The 19,084-nt window shown below is 34.2% G+C and overlaps 1 protein-coding gene across 2 annotated transcripts; it reads right to left on the reverse strand.

Annotated features, from left to right (window-relative positions):
* Positions 1–4: 4 nt before the first annotated feature.
* LOC123720165 (dosage compensation regulator) lies at positions 5–17,216 on the reverse strand. 2 transcript variants are annotated; one of them, XM_045676687.1, is made up of 23 exons: positions 17,015–17,216; positions 16,247–16,512; positions 15,872–16,119; positions 13,374–13,547; positions 13,172–13,251; positions 11,993–12,172; positions 11,352–11,446; positions 10,759–10,881; positions 9,727–9,875; positions 9,058–9,184; positions 8,516–8,665; positions 6,755–6,902; positions 6,331–6,434; positions 5,590–5,823; positions 4,962–5,117; positions 4,431–4,561; positions 4,117–4,286; positions 3,753–3,946; positions 3,251–3,365; positions 2,442–2,593; positions 1,775–1,966; positions 1,172–1,330; positions 5–557 (listed from the first exon to the last, which is right to left on the reverse strand). In XM_045676687.1, the coding sequence occupies exons 1-23, from the start codon at positions 17,088–17,090 to the stop codon at positions 42–44; spliced, it is 3,939 nt and encodes a 1,312-aa protein (XP_045532643.1). In that variant the 5' UTR covers positions 17,091–17,216; the 3' UTR covers positions 5–41. The 2 variants fall into 2 exon arrangements, with proteins under 2 accessions (XP_045532643.1, XP_045532653.1); XM_045676697.1 differs by lacking the exons at positions 15,872–16,119; positions 16,247–16,512; positions 17,015–17,216 and adding an exon at positions 13,992–14,375 and having other exon boundaries at positions 6–557.
* Between the last annotated feature and the right edge of the window lie 1,868 nt (positions 17,217–19,084).

Consider the following 19,084-nt stretch of genomic DNA (forward strand, 5'->3'; position numbering starts at 1 on the left):
TAATGAGTTTATTGTACTTAATCTCGAGGCTTAAATTATCTTTACCACATATTGCCCCTGCCACGATAACCTCCACGATTTCCAAACCTGCCGCGGTTGCCGTATCCCCCTCTATTACCATAACCGCCTCGGTTACTAAAACCAGCTTGATTGCCGTAGCCGCCTCGGGTACCAAACCCAGCTTGGTTGCTGTACCCGCCTCGGCTACCAACCCCAGCTTGGTTGCTGTACCCGCCTCGGCTACCAAACCCAGCTTGGTTGCTGTACCCGCCTCGGCTACCTAACCCAGCTTGGTGGCTGTACCCGCCTCGGCTTCCAAATCCAGCTGGGCCACCAAAACTTCCACGGTTATCACTAAGGCTACCATTTTGTCCATAACCCTGGTTTCCCCCGAACCCGGAGCTACTTCCGAAACCGCCCCTAGGTCCATTAGTGCCCCAGCCTCGATTATAGCCCCGTTTTGGTCCATCTGACCGGAATGTTGGTACAGATATTTCTCTGCGTATTTCATAATCACCGGCTGTGAACTGACACAAAGCTCTTACACAGTTAAGTACCTGAAAATAAAAAGTGATATTAAAACTGTGTTAACCAAATTTAACACGCTAAAAGCTTATTATAATGGTAACATTCACCAGACTATTTTTGTCTACGTTTAGTTTTCGTCGTATACTAAGGCAGGGCTTAGTAAAATAAGTGATAACTTATTGCTTTCCTTACTGACCCATTTTCCGATTAGCCGTAATCCTAGCCCTAGCCGAAATGCCTAACATTTCGTCTTCAGTATTAAATCATTTAATAAAATTGTCTATAATAGTGTAATTTTTAAAGTTTAATTTACAAGATCCTTCATTTACTTATTAAGATCCTTTTTTATAATAAGAAATAAAAAGTTAAGTTAAACAGTTAAAACAACTTCAATACCTGTTAACATTAATTACCTAGAAGGGATTTTGATTAATCTTGGACTGTTCCTCTAAGAGGAATGTGAGGCATATACCCGATTTATATTATAAGTTACTTCATCTAGATAGGACACACACTTTACAAAATTAGCCTACATGCCGGGAAGCCTTAATAAATCTTCAAAAATATAATATACATTAAGGTCAACCTTTTTTGAAATAAGTTAAAACAATATCCTGTCGTCTTTGCAAACTTTGCCTCTTACCTTCTGTTCAGTCGGTGAATATTGCAAAGCAGCATCAGGTTCCGCGGCAGCTCTCTCAACAATGCGTTCAATGGCAGGCCGAAGAGCTGCTATCAGCGCCGCGGTACGAGGTGACATCTCAAAGTTTAGCCAGTTGTCTAGACGGATAACGTTGTCAATCTGTTGGAAAAAATCTCATTCAAGTTAAATTAAAGAATTTCGTATGACCTATATATATTTGTGTCAAAAATAATACATTTTGAAGTGAAAATTCCTTATCGTCGTTGGTAAAAAAATTGATAGAACAAAAATGTGTACGTCACAATCAATAGTTTCCACACTTTGGGTTATTATTATTGCATTATTATTAGGGATCAATTTTTTAATATAATGTTATATATATTACTTGTCAGTCCAGTGAACAATTTTTGAAATCGCTCCAGTCGTTTTTTTGTGGAATCATTACAAACATACACACAAAAACACAAATGTTTCCACTTTATAATATAAGTATAGATGCCAAATACTATATTTTACCTAAAAAAACACTTTTATCCTTATTTATCCAAGGAACTATAAATCAATGTTATTTAAGTATCTATTTAATTCCAATTCCATACATACCCATTCAATCTTCCTGCATCCAAACAGCAATAGATGTAATGGCGCCACCATGGTCGTCTGTTTGCAGCTGATCGCTCGTGTTCGTACTTTTTCTCCAAACACAAATAGTGGTGAAGGGAATTTCTGCTCTTGGTTACTGCAGTTGACTGACGTCTTATGTATTAGGGCTGGTTTCCCTTCTGTTGTTAATACCTGAAAATTTTAAATAGAATTCCTATCTATTGTCAAAAGAAAACGGAATTTAATGTTGGCTAATCTCTTATGCTCTCTATTCCATGACTCATTCTCGGATGAAACGGATCTCTACCACCAAAGCAGGCGTAGAACCTGCTGCGTTCTAAAATTTCAGCCCAAACATCAATACTAAATTTCAGAGTCTATGCAGATTAGATGATGAAGGCTTAGGAAATTCGATCGATCGATTCGCGGTGAAATAATGATTTCCGTTAAGCCGATAAATAGATTCAGAAATCTAATTAGTTAGTTTCAATACTAACAAATTATTGTAGCCATTTCTTAAATAGTTTTACATAGCATTAAATAATAATAATATTATTTATTAAATGTAATGCTTCTATGGAATTAAACTTACGACGTTATTTGGATAAAGTAGTCAGGTATAGCGTTAATGACGTATGCAACAAAACAAGATTACTACAATATATACCTTTCTCTTTCCGTGATGCACACAGACATTAGGATATAATCCCATACAGAGTAACGCGATTACGATATCTAAGTTACTATCCTCTCCATAAGGATTCCATCTTTGTGGAATACAACATTCTTCAGGAAAACCCACAGATGTTGTTAAAATGTCTGCAAAAAATTACACATCATTGAAATCTGTAAACTTTTTAAAAATAATTTTGTTTTTGTGTCGTGAACGGCAACATAGGCCGAGTTGGGCCCATTTTTGATTTGAAATTGTATTTGATTTGTTTTTTTTCATATTTGTGTTTTTTTTTACTTTAGTTACAGTTGATTTTTATACGACATTAATGCTAGAGGAATAAAAAATTTAGTCGAATTTAAAATTTAGATTTTTTGTTTAATTGACCTGTGCATAAAATATATTTAAAATAAATTATAAGTCTTTAGTATAGCTAGAATTCGATATAGAATATAGTAACATTATTTAAACAAACTTTACATAATTCAAGAATTATTAGTGTTACTATAAAAAATTAAGTTCCTATCAAAATGTAATCATACAAAATAATAAATTATATAACTGCACACCTTAAAAAGAAGCCGACTAAATAACAAATAATCTCAAAAATATCTCTGATATGAGTTGCTTACTTTTTTATAAAGAGATAAATAATGATCTAAAAATCGTAATTTCTTTCTCCTGTAAAATTTAGTCCTTTTGTTTAAGAAGGTGCGTAATGTTTAATAAAACTTTTGAAACTGGTTGCCTAATATAACTTATTAACTATAGTCTGTAACAACGAATATGATTTTTAAGCTTACTTGTAAGTTGATATTTGGCTTCGCAGGTCACCTTCAATGTCGTGTGCTGGACACCTTTCCACTCGCACCATTGCATTTCCGCCTCTTCACCTTTAGTTCGCTCTCGCTCCCATAACTGCAAATAATGTACAATAAAATCTTTCGTGTTTGTTTTCAAGCCTGAAGGTACTTCCCGTCAAACAAATAATTGTTAGTAGAGACAAAAAAGAATGCATTTTCCACGTCTTGTTTTGAACGGAGATTGAAACATTAAATATGAATCAACTTTTTTAAAGTTTTTGTAACGATGTTTGTTATGAAGCTGAACATTAATATAAATGATATATATATATTTTACCATTTTTTAAGATATTATGCAGCCGAAGGTATGTTAATAATTTATTAATAAATAAAGAGCTCTACACTAATAGACACCTTAATGTGTTTAAAAACAGTTATTTTAATAGCGGAAAAGCTTAATTTTATACATTAAAGCAATCATGTCATACTGTATTTGACGTACCTGAAAAGCGTTTAACATAGCGACATGATCCGAAGCCCTATCCCCGGCGAGTCCTCGTTGGTGTAAGGCAAGTCGACGTCGGCCTTCGACAGCGAATATCTCAGGGAATGTAGTGGAATTGGCCGCCATAGTTGTGAGTGCGTCACCCAAGCCCAACACGAATCCTAGCACCATCATTTTGCCGAGACGAGGTTCTGAAAAAGGATTTAGATGTTCAATTGATTACTTCTATAAATGTTTTATCATAAAACTTAAAATCTAAACCTGACATAGAAATGTGTCTACGATATACCACGACATTGACTTTGCAATGGCATCTCAAAAATAAATTAACAATACTAGGAAGGCAGATATTCTGACTTACCAATAGGCAGTTTAGCCAGTATAGTACCAAGCGGTGTCAAGGCATCATTTGAGTCCAAACAACTCAATTCTCTCAATAAGGCTTCAGCCTCAATGACAGAATCTAGCGGTGGTGGTTCCGGGGCCTTTGACAGGAACAGACCAATGTTACCCAGCCGAAGGAGTTTAATACTGAAACAAAATTCATTCACTACAATACTACTCGGTTACGATTAATAATTATATGTTACATACATACATAATAATTATATGTTATATACAACCAGAAATTTAAAATCTAAATAGAAATACGATTGGATATGTTGTATTTCTCACCTGAGAGCCAGCTCGTGTAGCGGAGTGCGGAACATCTCAGCGGTCATGTGCTCGTCCAGTCGCTCGTAACGCGTACGCGAACACAACGTGAAACAAACACCGGGTCGTACACGCCCGGCGCGACCTTTTCTCTATAAAAAAACTTAATTTAGCTAGTTGGTGATGTATATCAATCAATGCCTAGACCGAACGTAAAGGATTTTAAAAACTATTGAAATCAAGACTATTTGATAAGCGATTGCCTGAATCCACAGAACTGACCTATGCCGGGTGGCAGTGCCCTGTCCCCACTTTAAGTTTCAAAGATACTCCACTTCTGTATATAAACTTCTGCAAAAGTATTATATATAACATAATACTTTTGCTTGGACTGTGAAAAAAATAATTAATTATCGTATCCATACCATAGAAGCTGCCTGTACACGTTAATATTAAGTTGACAGAATGGCGGTGTATAAGCGAGTTTATTTTGGTTATCAGGAATATTTTATCAGAAAAAATATATATATTACGTAAAAATATTTTTAATACCTGCTCGAGATTGGTCCTACTAGCCCAGACAGTGGCATATGACGTCATGTTGTTGTGTGACGTAAACAACTTCATCTTGGCCTTGCACGAGTCGATAACGTATACAACATCGTTTATAGTGATCGATGTCTCAGCAATATTTGTAGATAGTATTACCTGAAAATAAAAATATAATTAGTTTTTTACGAGAATTCAAGATAAGAGAAAACACAGAATGTCGTGCTGATTCTATTACAATTTACAATCCTTCAATCTTGACTGACAATATCTTATGCTCATTTCCTGTAGTTATAATTAGGTATAATAATATCTGAATGATATAAATTTTTCTGTTAAATTTAATCGGCCTAATTCAAGATGACTTGTATTTTCAATAAAAATCGAAAATTGTTTGGCCAGTTACGGATGTTTTTCGAATTATTCATTTATAAAATATGTATTAATAATTTAAAAAACCCAGAAGTAAATATATTTAAATGGTTAATTAAAAGATAAATTGTAGGCTCAGTAGCTTTTCCATTAGTTGGAAACGAGATATGGTCTTCGTAAAATAATAAACTATAATTTTGGAAATATGTAATGATTTTTCGTAATGAATGCTATTGTTATTTTAAAGATAAAATCATACCTTCGTAATCTCTGGAGGCGGTGTGACAAAGACTCTCTTCTGGTCCTCTCGTGGAATTTGACTATGAAGTGGTAGTATGAGGAACTGGTTCTGATTTCCAAAAACCCTATGCTGGTTTAGGTGCTTCATTAGAGCGAATATCAGGTTCCAACCAGGCAGAAATACTAGAATTGCACCATCCTGACCCAGGCTCTGTATGTAGAGAAGAATCGCTTCGATCAACTCGAAACTTAGCTGAAAGGAAATTTATTTTTAAGCTTACGAAAAAACTACAAAAAAATACCCGTCAGAATGTCCCGGCAGATTAATTAAAAAAAAACCTGGCACCTTAATGTACAGGTTATGTGTAAAATGTTGAAGTGAAACTTCTTTACCGGCGTTGAAATTTTTTTACCGTCACACGTTTCGGGTACGCGTCACATTTTTCCGTTACGGGCCATGATTTTGTTGTCTCTACCACGGTTATCGAAGAGATTCGAAGCCATTAATAACAAAAATATATAATAATGATAACAATGATAGTAATAATTGTATTACAATTTATGAAATTCTGTAATAATCTTAGTAGTAATATTTTTTTTCATTATTTGTGTTCATGTCTATGATAATAAAAGCCTTTTGTTAAACTTCATGTAACTTAACATTATTTAACCAATTTCTGTAAAGTTTTTAAACTTAGCGAAGTATTGAACTATTTTATTTATTTACCAACGTCCACTATAATTGTTTAGGATTACTTACGTCTTTTTCTGATAATTTCGACATAACTTCAACAGTTTGCGGAGAGTAATTGTTATCGAGTTGACAATTCTTGTTTAAATCTTCCTCTTCTTCTCCAAGAGCCGCTAAAAATCAGAAATCAGAGTTCTAAAACTATATTTTATTATTATATGACAATAAAAGTTTTTTTCGAAGAAATAAAACTGCAAGACAGTATTGGAATTACGGTTGAAGACATAAAATTTTCAAGCATGCTACGTCATCGACAATTGCATCACGTGGCTGAGGTATAAAAATCAATATTATGATTTTTAAATTAATTAATGAACAAGCTATTTATACTCTCTACACAAATTAACACTTTATTGCTATTGTAATATTTACAATAGAACAATGTGAAACTTCATGATCACATGCTAAATCCTTAAATATTGCCGTAGCCTACCTTCCTCATCATCATCGTCATCATCATTGCGGTTGGCCTTTTTGCCTGATATCTTCCGTTTTCTCGTATCAGGTAGCGGGATGAAGTTGGTAAGCTCAACGCAATCTTCTAAGAAATATTGCTGAACTGGATGTGTTCGGCCAGGAACCTAGAATTTTATAATAAATATATTGCGCCGTTCCAGGATATTTGTTGTTTGGTTAATTATTAGGTCCTTACATATGAAATTGGCGTTTTATATGGGAGGAACAAAAAGTCAAATATTTTTAAATATAATATATTTAATTAATCAAAGCATGAACCATTGTTTCCTATGCACTTTTGCCATCTCATAGGTAGTTCATTAATCCCTTTACTAAAAAAAACAGTCGAACGGGAATCAATAAAATCTGTGAAGGCGATTTGGACTGCCCCATCAGAGTTAAATTTTTTCCCTTGCAAGAAGTTGTCCAAATTTCGAAAAAAATGGTAATCTGTTGGAGCAAGGTCCGGGGAGTACGGAGGATGTCTTAGACATTCCAATTGAAGCTCTTCTAATTTGGTAGCCTTCTGTTGTGCAGTGTGTGGTCTAGCGTTGTCGTGAAGTAGCAGTGGCGTGAAGCGATTGACCAGCCTAGGTTGTTTAGCCGCTAGCTTTTCCATCATGGTTTGCAATTGCTGACAATAGACATCAGCCGTAATAGTCTGGCCAGATTTGAGAAAAATGCAATGAACAATACCGGCACTAGTCCACCAAACGCTTACAAGTAACTTTTTTGGGTTAATTTTCGCATGGGGCAGGATTTGGCTGGCTGGCCAGGATCCAACCATTGCGCTGAGCGCTTCCGATTATCGTAAAGAATCCATTTTTCATCACAGGTAATGATTCGGTTTAAAATACCTTCATTATTGTGCCGGTTCAGTAATGTAACGCAGCAGTCGACGCGCGTTTGCCGGTTTGCTTCAGTCAATTCGTGAGGTACCCACCTTTCAAGCTTTTTAATCTTACCAATTTGCTTCAAGTGAATTAAAACAATTTTATCACTAACACCGCAGCCTGCAGCTAACTCGGACGTGGTTTGCGATGGATCCGCTTCCACAATAGCCTTCAATACTTCATTATCAACTTGGGTCTCAGGCGACGAAAACGTTGGAACCAAAAACGAACTGTGTTTTCTTTTGCAATATGACCGCCATACACATCATTCACCCTTCGAGTCGTTTCCGCAGCACTAGTGCCACGGCGAAACTCGTACTCGTAAATAATGCGATACTTTAAGTTTTCCATTTTGTAAAATGAGTGACGCAAACAGAAAAAAAACAGAAGAAAAACAAATGAATGACGGTCATCGAAGCACAAATACATGAGTAAATAGCTGTACAAATTTGAATTTGAAATTCCTAACCAAAGAGGAGGTATTTGAGGTCAAAGGGCCAGTACGACAAAACGCCAATTTCATATGTAAGGACCTAATATTTTGAAACAATAGATTTACAGTGTTCGATTTGACAAAAATATGTGGTTGCCTATAACATTTTTCACTAAGCTTGGCGCTAAGTCTCTTTTGAGTATTACCCATAATTCCTCAAATTCAATCCCACAAAATATCGATAGTAAAAAAGTAAATCTTTAATAAATTTAATTTTAACACATATTCTGGACATATTCTTATATCACAATTTCGTCTTGATCGCAGTCAAATATGTCAGCTCTCAAACAAACAAGCCATTATTTAAAAAAAAATACTATATTACAGAAGTTATAAATCCTTCTCAAGTTACCTCAATAACGGGACAGTTTCCGAAGTAGTTAACAAATAGTGTAGTATCTACGGTGGCCGACATAAGTATAATCCGTAGATCGGGATATGTATGCGCCATGTCACGTAGGAGAATGAGAGCGAAGTCAGTATCTGCGTCTCTTTCGTGCACCTAAAAAATACAAGAAAATCCTACTGAATGCAAAGGACGGATAGATGTTTATTACTCTTAACGCCTAGTTTACATAGGAAAATGCACAGTATACATATGCCGATGCCCTGTGCCGATATCGATATAGAAGAAATAACCACAATTAATATTTGCGTGCACGCACGCGTTCGCACGGAACAAAAATCAGTTTTAGTATTTAGTGGTTGCATACGAGTGTCGATGAATTTATTAATTAAGAAATTAAATGTGTAGAGAGTCGACAGCGTGTGTCAAGCACAGAAGGCTGACCTACTTGGCTAGAAAAACAAATACTCTCGAAACAGATACAGAAATCTGCGACCAAGACAATCATAAGTCATCTAGATATTTACATCTAACACGTTATACCTTACCTCATCCACAAGTACATGGCTGACGCCTCTTAGGCCTCCTTCAAGTTTCCGTAACAACACACCCACAGTACAAAACAATATCGAACCGTATGGACGCGGAAGGATCGACTCAAACCTCACCGAGTATCTAAAACGTTTTGGTTCAGTTAATATAATTGTAATCATAATTAAAACTTAATAATATAAAGAAAGCCATTACTTGTGAACTGATATTCAGCCATCTGTGCATTATATAATTGTTGATTAGCTGAGAGCCGACCCAATGAATCAATTACCCCAAGTATATTTTATTTTATATATAACTAGTTTATTAACGGAAAATCTTTAATATTTTTTAACATAGGTTAGAACAGTGTTGACCTAGTGGCTTCAGCGTACGACTCTTATCCCTGAGGTCGTAGGTTCGATCCCCGATTGTGCACTAATGGACTTTCTTTCTATGTGTGCATTTAACATTGGCTCGAAATGTGAAGGAAAACATTGTGAGGAAACCGGCTTACCTTAGACACAAATGGTCGACGGCGTGCGTCAGGCACAGAAGGCTGATCACCTACTTGCCTATTTGATTAACAAATGATCATCAAACAGACACAGAAATCTGAGGCCTTACCCAGACCTAAAGAGGTTGTAGCACCATTGTTTTTTTTAAATATAGGTTATATTTCTCACCCCACACTATTCCCTAGGTCCTCACATCGTTCGGCAGCTACTCTCTCCGCGACACTAACAGCGGATATCCGTCTCGGTTGTGTTACACATATGTTCGCCCACGCGCCTTGGCCACTCGCTACGTAATCATCCAGTATGAATTGGCACACCTGAAAATTCCAAACAAAATCTGGTATATTTTTCATCAATTAACATACATATATAAATATAAAGGCATTCGATAACTAACATTAACCCACAGGCCAGGGAAATATCAAGCAAAGCAAGACTGGTCTGGTTAAACGCTTTAAAATACGTATTAATAGCTGAAATAAATTTTAGGCCATATTATTTTATACAATATATTATAGTAAACATTCAGATAAAATTAACATCCCTAATTCGTTTATATTAGTCTAATGACAGATTTAACTAAAGCAATGTAGATCTACTATGAGTTCATAAGCATTTATCATTTATTTAAAAAATCATACAGCGCCCTCAGGTGGTTTTGCGCGAAATAAGACTTGTCATACTAACTTAACATATTAAACTAGATATAACGTTTTGTAGGGCTTTATGTATACCACACATAGTATATTGCACGTTAGGAAGCTTACAATTGATAAAGCTGAATAAATATTAAATTAATTTATTACACTCTCCTTAAGGGAGCGTTCAAGTATTACGTAACGAATTTGGGGGTGGGGGGGGGGGGATTCCTCTTGTAAAACGTTACGATGCGAGGCGGGGCCTGAATTACGCGTTATTGATGGTAAGTTTTAGGCATAATGAGTCACTGGGGGTTGTCACAAAACGTTTTACTATGGGATACAGAAAACGTTACGGTGCGTTTCATGGGGGGTGGGGGGTACAACGGACACTACCACATACACAGAGTCATAGACTGAAGGATAACATCGTGAGGAAACCGGCATAGAATACTCGGTTCGTTACAAGCAGAGAAGGCTGAGCAACTACTGGCTGATTAAGAAATATATAAACAATACTGTGGCCAAGTCCAAGGTTTTTAAACAATAGGATTTTGCATACCTGAGTAGTTTTCCCACAACCTGTATTACCACGTATAATAACCACAGGGTTGTCATTAATGGCCTCCATTATTTTTGACCTCATTCCATAAACTGGCAATGCTTCTCTTTCGCGAATACTTTCCTGAAAATATAAGAATCTTTCTGTTACAGCTTTTACAATGTATTGTATGTATTTGTGTAAACCATAAAGAATAAAATGCTAAAAAATGTGCCTTTTCTATACTTTTTAAACAGTAGTAAAAATAATAGAATAAATACTCTTTTGAGTTTTAAATAGCATCCATTTAAGAAACCCATTGAAAACCTTAATGTTATATTAAAAATGACAAATTAGACAAACGTAAATTTAAAAAAATACTCATGTTTAGGGTATATCCGTCAAAATTCTTAACTACGACACAATTATATATATATATGTATAAAAAATGAATTGCTGTTCGTTTGTCTCGCTTAATGGCGGGAAACATAAATAGCTAGGTCATATATTTAAAAATGCGCTCAGAAAATTGTGTATATAAATCAGACTGGTATGATCTAAAAAAAAAATAAGTTTGACGAAATTCACCGGACTATCTAATATTGTATAAATACCTGATACATTGTGCTATTTTGGCACAGGCTCCTGTGACATCCTTCTAGGTCAGAGCTGATGTCATCTAAAGTTGTTGTGGCTAGAGGGCCTTCATCTGAAAATATATATGATATTGCTTATAGCCCGGATTTGTATAAGTAACCATTCTTTTATATATTGACTATTCTTAAGAGAAAAAAACACAATTTATGATAATGCTGTCAACTATTAATGACTTGAAACATGCAAAGACTTGGGTACAGTAGATAAAATCCTAATACATGATAAAATATAATCTTTAAACAACCATTGAGGCAACAATTTTATTTTTAACTTTCTTTACATATTAATTAATAAAGCGCAGAGGCGAAGAGAATTTGGTGACAGTTTCACCATCGTGGTTGGTAACACAGAAGGCAAAAGATCACGTGACCGTTCACCAACCAGAGGGACCGATCAAGTGTAAGACTCATCGTCCTCAAAACTGTACACTATCATAAGAGAGGTGCTGGACAGAAACCGATGGAAGCAGATAGACCGTTCCAGATGCTTCATTGCTGACCTGCCGCTCAGACATGAGCTGCCGATTGAAGAGAGAGAGAGACATATTAATAATATTTAGAAATCAATATTGTAATTGCGGAGACAATAATATACTTACCAATATTGCATCCAGTCCACGCATTCCAATTGGGCTGAGGAGGCGACCATGACACAACACCAGATGCCGTCTGCTTAGCTTCTTTCATAGCCTTAATTCGGTCCATTTGCATTATCGTCACCCCTGGCCCCTCAGTGTTCTCCTGTGGTGCATTCACATCCACCGGCACGATATCTAGCTCTATAAGAGATTTCCTCTAGGTAAATAATGATATTTTGATCAGTTAAATTTATCGGTTTTTTTAATTTTAATATAATAGGGGGGAAAATGGGCCTACGGGTCGCCCAAAAAGGGCGTCATCGCATCCCATGGACACACAGGGGGTGCGTTGCCAGCCTTTTAGCGAAGAGTACATTCTAACTTTCAATAGTTCGAGGTCGTATTTCTCAAGGAAGACCACCACCGGGAGTCGATATCACAGTTCGCTAGTTCGCAAAATAAAATGTCTCGTTATAAGTCAAAGTCCAAATAACTTTATTCATATAGGTAAGTACACTTATGGATGTCAGAAAAGAAGTTAAATATTTAACCTCCGTCCTCCTATTTAAAATATGTTATTCATCTGTTTATAGAGCTCATCATTTACCGATAGTTTTGTGAAAATAAATAAAAATGGATATGATTAGAAGCCAATTATTTTACAATATACAAGATATATTGTATACAAGAATTTATTTAGAAAGATGTACTAATGTGTGTGAAGTTGCAATCATTCTATTATATTATTACTTTTTAAATAAACTAAGGATACCTTTATTGAACGCTAAGTTATGTTTTGTAGGTTGCGTGGTAAATAATTACTTACAGAATCAAAGTATATTTTCTAAACAAAAATCAGCATATCTTATACAAATATGAAACGAACAATGCGTATTATGAAATAAATTTGTATTGTTTATTTCCGCGTTATTTTAATAAAATTAAAACAGACCGCGCGCGATTATATAAACACGAGTGTCTTGGTCATCTCCGCGCTGCTGACGAGCAATCACACGTGTCATCTAAAAGATATGGATCTGCACATCGACGCGTAATCACTCATTCTTCAACGATACAACGTAATCTCATTTACCGACCTAATGTTTTAATAAATTAGGATTTTCATTTTATTTGTAGTCGCCTAGAGGCAACAGAATGTTTATAAATAAGTTAGATACTAATACATTTTTGATTCCATACCACTCAATGCCTCCTCAATTTGTTGTTCTAGATTGGGATCGATAGCCACCGGGTATGGTTTCATCAAGCCTTCCGCAGACCTAAAGCAATTAATAATAAAAATTTAATCTCATCACGTTTCCATAACGCGCCAAAAGAAGAAAATAAAAGTCATATTGTTTAAGTCATATAAAATAGTAATAAACAATTTGGTATATCTTACCTATCTTTCTTTAGCGTTCCGCTATAGGCCTCAATTACACCAAGATGGTATAGTTGTCTAACCAACGACAACGCACAAGATTTACTCGCAGTTTGTTTGTTAGACGCAGTCTCACGTCCGGTGACATTGCGGCCGAGCTGACGTACATAAATCGTCATCTCGCAACAGAAACTCCTGAAAAATGCAGTTTTTCATAAAGATCTGTTAAGTATAAGTTTATTTACCCAATGTATATACATTAGTCTTACGTAAACCTTGAAAAAATCACGCCCCTTTCTCATTATGTAGATTATCATGCATTCAGTTTTTACATTAATTTCAAGCGGGTTGTTGAATTTACAAAGGTTAAGTCATAAATTACATAGAAGATGTATTTTTATTGTAAACTTCGTAAGCTATCCAAACACTAGAAAAAAAAATCAGTGTCCCTTAATTAATTCAACTGATCAGTTGCATAACTTAATGCTCTCTATTTTAGTTCATATTACAATCACTGTTGTCGTTATAACTAAACGTAACGCATAATACGTCATTAAAGTGAGATTCTTAGTATATTGAGCTATCATAATTCATTATATACATCTACAGGCAACATGCTTATATATTACAGTTACTTACCATGTGTAATAGGAACCTTCTATGAATGTGACCAGTAGTTTTTAGACACGAATATAGCGCACGAACCTGTACCCAAAACAAAATCTAAGACACTATATTGAATGATAATTTTTTTTTTATTCTAAAACCACCCATAAAAACATAGATAAGCATTCTATAAAGTTAGTTCTTTACTTTTCAGAATGCAGTTACTTTTTTATATTAAATACTGTAACTAGCGTTTCAAGTAACTATTTTATTAAGGTGGTATTAGAACCTCAATCAAATTGGTCTTAGAATGTTTTGGGTTTTTTTTACCAATAGAAGTAATCATTGTTATCTTTTTCAAAGATCACTTCAAATAATTTTAATTTCATATATATTTTTATGTTCTTGAAACATGACGTGAACATGTTTCCATATTTTGAATTAGAACTTTAAATTAAAAAAAACACATTATCCCACTGGTCATATTCACAGAACTGCTTGTTCTAAAACAAAAATTGCCACTAACTTTTCAAACATTATGAATAATCAGTGGCTTAAAAAGCTGGAGTAGCTCTATAGCATGTATAGCTTATCAGTGTCAACTCATTATGAAGAAGTATTGCTGCATTTAGTGATTTCAATAGTTTTGTATTTTGCAAAACTATTGAAATCACCACCAATAATGTTAGCTAGCCTGTACAATACAATACCATAAGTACATTCATTTTTAGCATTCTACTGGGCCATTAGGATCACGAATGAAATCATTCCCTTGTTAATAATTAGTGTTAAATATGAATTCCGAAACTAGCAACATTTGTGATCATGCCGTGCCTGGCTGGTTAAAAAAATAGCTATAGGTATGTCCAAAAATTTAATAAAAATATTTTATGGATGAACATTAAGGTCAAAGATTTTATAAATGCCATATTTAGCCCATGTTTTAGATTCCCGTGAGGTCATCATAAAATACTTATTATTAAAATTTTATGGCATGAAGAAAAACTGGAAATCAAGTTCCTCTTTATAAAAAACACTAACAATTAAAACTAATTCTCTAATTGGTACCAAAATTGAGAAGAAAGATCGGAGAGTTAGTTGTCAGTTCTCACTTAAACTTAGGCTGAATGCATGGTGCAAAACAAAATGAACTTTTAATTTTTTTTACTTAAACAGTTAATGTAAAATGCTGTCTTTAAGGATTCCATTTACCAAGTTTATTACAGAAGATCATTGTTTTATGGGATTACATTTATTTTTTATTATAAGTAATATAAATATTTTGTTATATTATATAATTAACATTTTAAATGTTCAATAGCAAGATTGAATTTTCAAATCTGGTGAACTAAACATAACAGGTAAATGATGTTAAATTCTATTATAGGTAAAATTTCGATGTGTTGCTAAATTTGGATGTGGATGGGACAAAAAGTAGCATTTTGCATTTATCTACAGTTTTTGCTATGCATAGGTTGAGCTTAAGGAAGCATTGGTGAACCATAATTGAAAGCTTGTCTGACCTCAGCCTTAGTTACCATTTCAGCATTAAGACAGAGGTTATTGTTTAATATTTTATGAACTTTTAACATATGTGTTAACACAAGCAAAAGGCCTGTATCACCACAACAGACCATAAGTAATGGTTTTTAGTCATCCAACAAACAGACAAATTGTATTATAATGATTTGTATTCTTAACCGAACTTGAATAAACTTCAACTTTGTGATATTTATTTTAAAAAATTAACCCAGTTTTTATAGTGAATACAATAGTTTTCACTAAGAAGTAGGTTTCATTTAAAGGGTTGCATTTAAGGATAGACTAATAATTTTGGCATATCATGACTTGTGTTAATTGTAATGCTAAATTCTTTACAACTGAAACATAACATTATTAAATATAAATACTACCTGGTGTGATCAGGACCAACCGCTTTATATACATAATCAGCATTGATCTTATTCACTTGAATGAACTGATGCAATTTAGACTTAGCATTTTCCATCATCCAATTACCATGTAGTGCAGCATTAACATCCAGGTCTTCAGCCTCCTCAACATTCTTTTGTTGTTGCATTCTATCTATATATGTAAAGTTCTCGGATGACCCACCATAAGCTTGGTAAGCAGGGCCCATCTTTTCTGGGCCCATTCCTTCCTAAAAGATTAAAAATAGTATAGAAAAGATCCTATAAGATATGAAATAAACTTTATCATTTAAAATATTAAAAAACACTTGCAGTATTCCAAATATTTATGACAATAAATGTTTTGGGGACAAATACCTGGAAAACTGGTTTATTTTGTATTGCTTGGGGTTCCATATTATCAATGCCTGAGGCTGGCGATGTATTATCAGAGGCTTCATTTTTAATCAGTACATCTGCTGGAACGTCTGACGCTGTTACCTCTCCCGAACGCACCAAAAAGGTAATGAAATCTCGGGAGGCATTCTTTTGTGCTTCTTTTTTTGTGATTGAGTTGCCGGCACCAACATAAGTGTAGCCATCTACGCGAACTTCACACAGAAATCTTTGGCGATGTTTAGGCCCTGGTTACATAAAATATTTAAAGTACAGTGATACCTTGAAAAACAAGTTTAATTTGTTCCATAACCCTGATTGTATCTCAAAGCCCCCATTAAATATTTTGTACGTAAAACAAAAAACGCGAACTGAACTTATCAAAATTGCTTTGAAAACGAGGGAAAGAAGCAAACAGACTGAGGTGTAGTCTGAGATGGGAGAAACTGTTATTGTAATGTGTGGGTCCTCGTATTTCAAATCTTGCTCAAATCAAAATATCACTCGCTCGACTGTTCATATCTCAAAACACTATATCGAGGTAACACTGTAGTTTTTTTTACTAAAGACAAAATACTGGTGGAAGTAGTGTTTTACTTGACTGTGGACAGATCTTTAATGATATAGGCGTTGTTTAAACTTTCGAGGATAAACTCATGTGTAGAGAATAATATCTATATTATTGATATTCTAATTTATAAAATCGTCATTGTTTTCGCGAGTATCACACAAATAATTGAAATCGCTTACCGGTGGCACGAATATCAAACTGCGGTGTTAAACCTTTTTTTGTCGTCCAAGCATGTAAATAGGACTTGACGTCCATTTCTTAAGAAATAGTTTGTTTTATTTATTCTCGTTAACTCGCATCAATCAATTAAAGTCTATATAATTAATATAAGGGTTAAACGGTGAGAATGGTAGAAGTTAGAACACGAAATACAATAACTACTAAAGATTAAAGGCTAAACGGAGGGGCGTGCCTTCGTCACAGATTACTTCCTAGTTCCTAGTAATCTGTGGACTGTGTCTTTACACAATGGACCATAATGGACGACTAAAGGCAGTCACGTTAGTGTAGAGGGCATTAAGATACTGCAATAAGCTAGCAAACTTCAGAATAAGTTCCTATAGATGGATAAACAGCGTGGCTGCACGAGAAACAGGAATAGTTTTCTAGTGTTGCTGAAAAAATTTACCCATATTTTAAAATGATTCCCAATTGCGTATTGTTATTGGTTATGATTACAAGGTAGAAAATTGGTTATCGAGATAACATAATGCTTTTCCTAGTACGAACTCATGAAAAGAAAGGAGCCAGGCCATTGGCCATCGTTGGGATGTTATGGGCTAATAATAATAAGTCCTTCTTATTATTAGCCTTATTCAATCATATGTTAGATAATAGATATTTATTGGAAATTCCATCCCACAGCTCATCTTTCATAGGCAATTCATTTAGGATCTTCGCCATTAAGTTGTGGAATAGACTCCATACTATTGGCTAGACCTTTCATCTTTTAAAACTCTTCTGTATAATTTTTTTAAAACTTATCCTATTCTGATCAATCGCGACTTGTGTAATTCTTGTATTTCCTTTTCTTTGAATCCGTGAGATTAGGTAATGAATATTTTGTCTTTGGTTAATATAGCTTTTACATATTTCTATTATTATAAACTTAAAATTATTTTACATAATTTTAAATTTAATTTGTTCCGACGTTTCGCGTGCTTTACAGCGTATTATTAATTATGTAAAATAATTATAAGTTTATAATAATACAAATAGCTTTAATCCGGTTAAAAATTGTTTCCTTTCAATTAATATTTTTTTTGTATTACTGTAGATTAAGTTTTATAATTTTTGTGTTTCGGTATTTGTGTTTTTGAAATACAGCGAAGTGTGAATAAATAAAAATAAAATAAGAACGTAGAAATAAATACAACCTATGACAGCAAAATCATTTATTTACAAAAATTATCACATCTAACAACGGCCTACTGCACATTAAATAAAATTAGCTTAGTGTGTAAGTTTCTAACGTTTCTCATTCCCTCGTATTCTCGCTGAGACAGAGAAGTGATAATAAAATTAATCTTTAAGTTAATGTTTTTATAAGTAACGAGACATGATTGTCTAATAGACTATGTATAGGAATAATTTGCATGAAAATCTCTAGATCCAATGGCAGATATAAATCACAAAGACCTGATACTCGTATATTTAGGTTTAGGTGTCAAAAAGGAATTAGATTCTATTGAAAATTAAGAAAGAAAAATGTAATCTAAGAAAAAAGATGTATAAAAACTTTATTATTAGAGCTTGTGTTGGCATTCATAAATGTTACTCTTAATGACAGAAATTGGTAAATTTAATCTTGTAAGAGTAGTTTCTAATGATAGGGAAGAGTTAGTTTCGTCGTTATTTCCATTACTGCCCAGAATGTCCCCATTTTCAATCCAACATCAACAAGAACTAGATAATGAGAGGCAAATGTTCCCTTTTACCAAAAAGGTTTGGATTTAAGTCAACCTCCTGACGTATTTTGGCACCAGGTAAGTTTCCAAATAAACTCAAAGAAAGCTAATTCATGTGGATTTCTATTTTTGTAACAGCGTTATTATTATTTTTTTCAGGTAGCACAACTGCGCGATGCACATTCAGATTGAAACAATTATACTGTCTCATTCTGATTAAAAATATGTCTTTTTCAAATATAAATTACAACATAATTTCGGGAAATCTACCGTATTTTTAGAAGCATTCTACCATCAGCTAGGTTTGAAACTTGGCAGCACTGATTATTTCTCGTGTACGAA

Source organism: Pieris brassicae, chromosome 1 (assembly GCF_905147105.1).
Source record: "Pieris brassicae chromosome 1, ilPieBrab1.1, whole genome shotgun sequence".
Lineage (NCBI taxonomy): Eukaryota > Metazoa > Arthropoda > Insecta > Lepidoptera > Pieridae > Pieris > Pieris brassicae.

Coding starts and splice junctions, on each gene's coding strand:
- LOC123720165 (XM_045676687.1), bottom strand. CDS start 17,090: ATGGACGTCAAGTCCTATTTACATGCTTGGACGACAAAAAAAGGTTTA. Junction 13,252..13,373: donor GGAACGCTAAAGAAAGATAG/GTAAGATATACC, acceptor TAATTGCTTTAG/GTCTGCGGAAGGCTTGATGA. Junction 1,331..1,774: donor GATGCAGGAAGATTGAATGG/GTATGTATGGAA, acceptor TTTTTCCAACAG/ATTGACAACGTTATCCGTCT.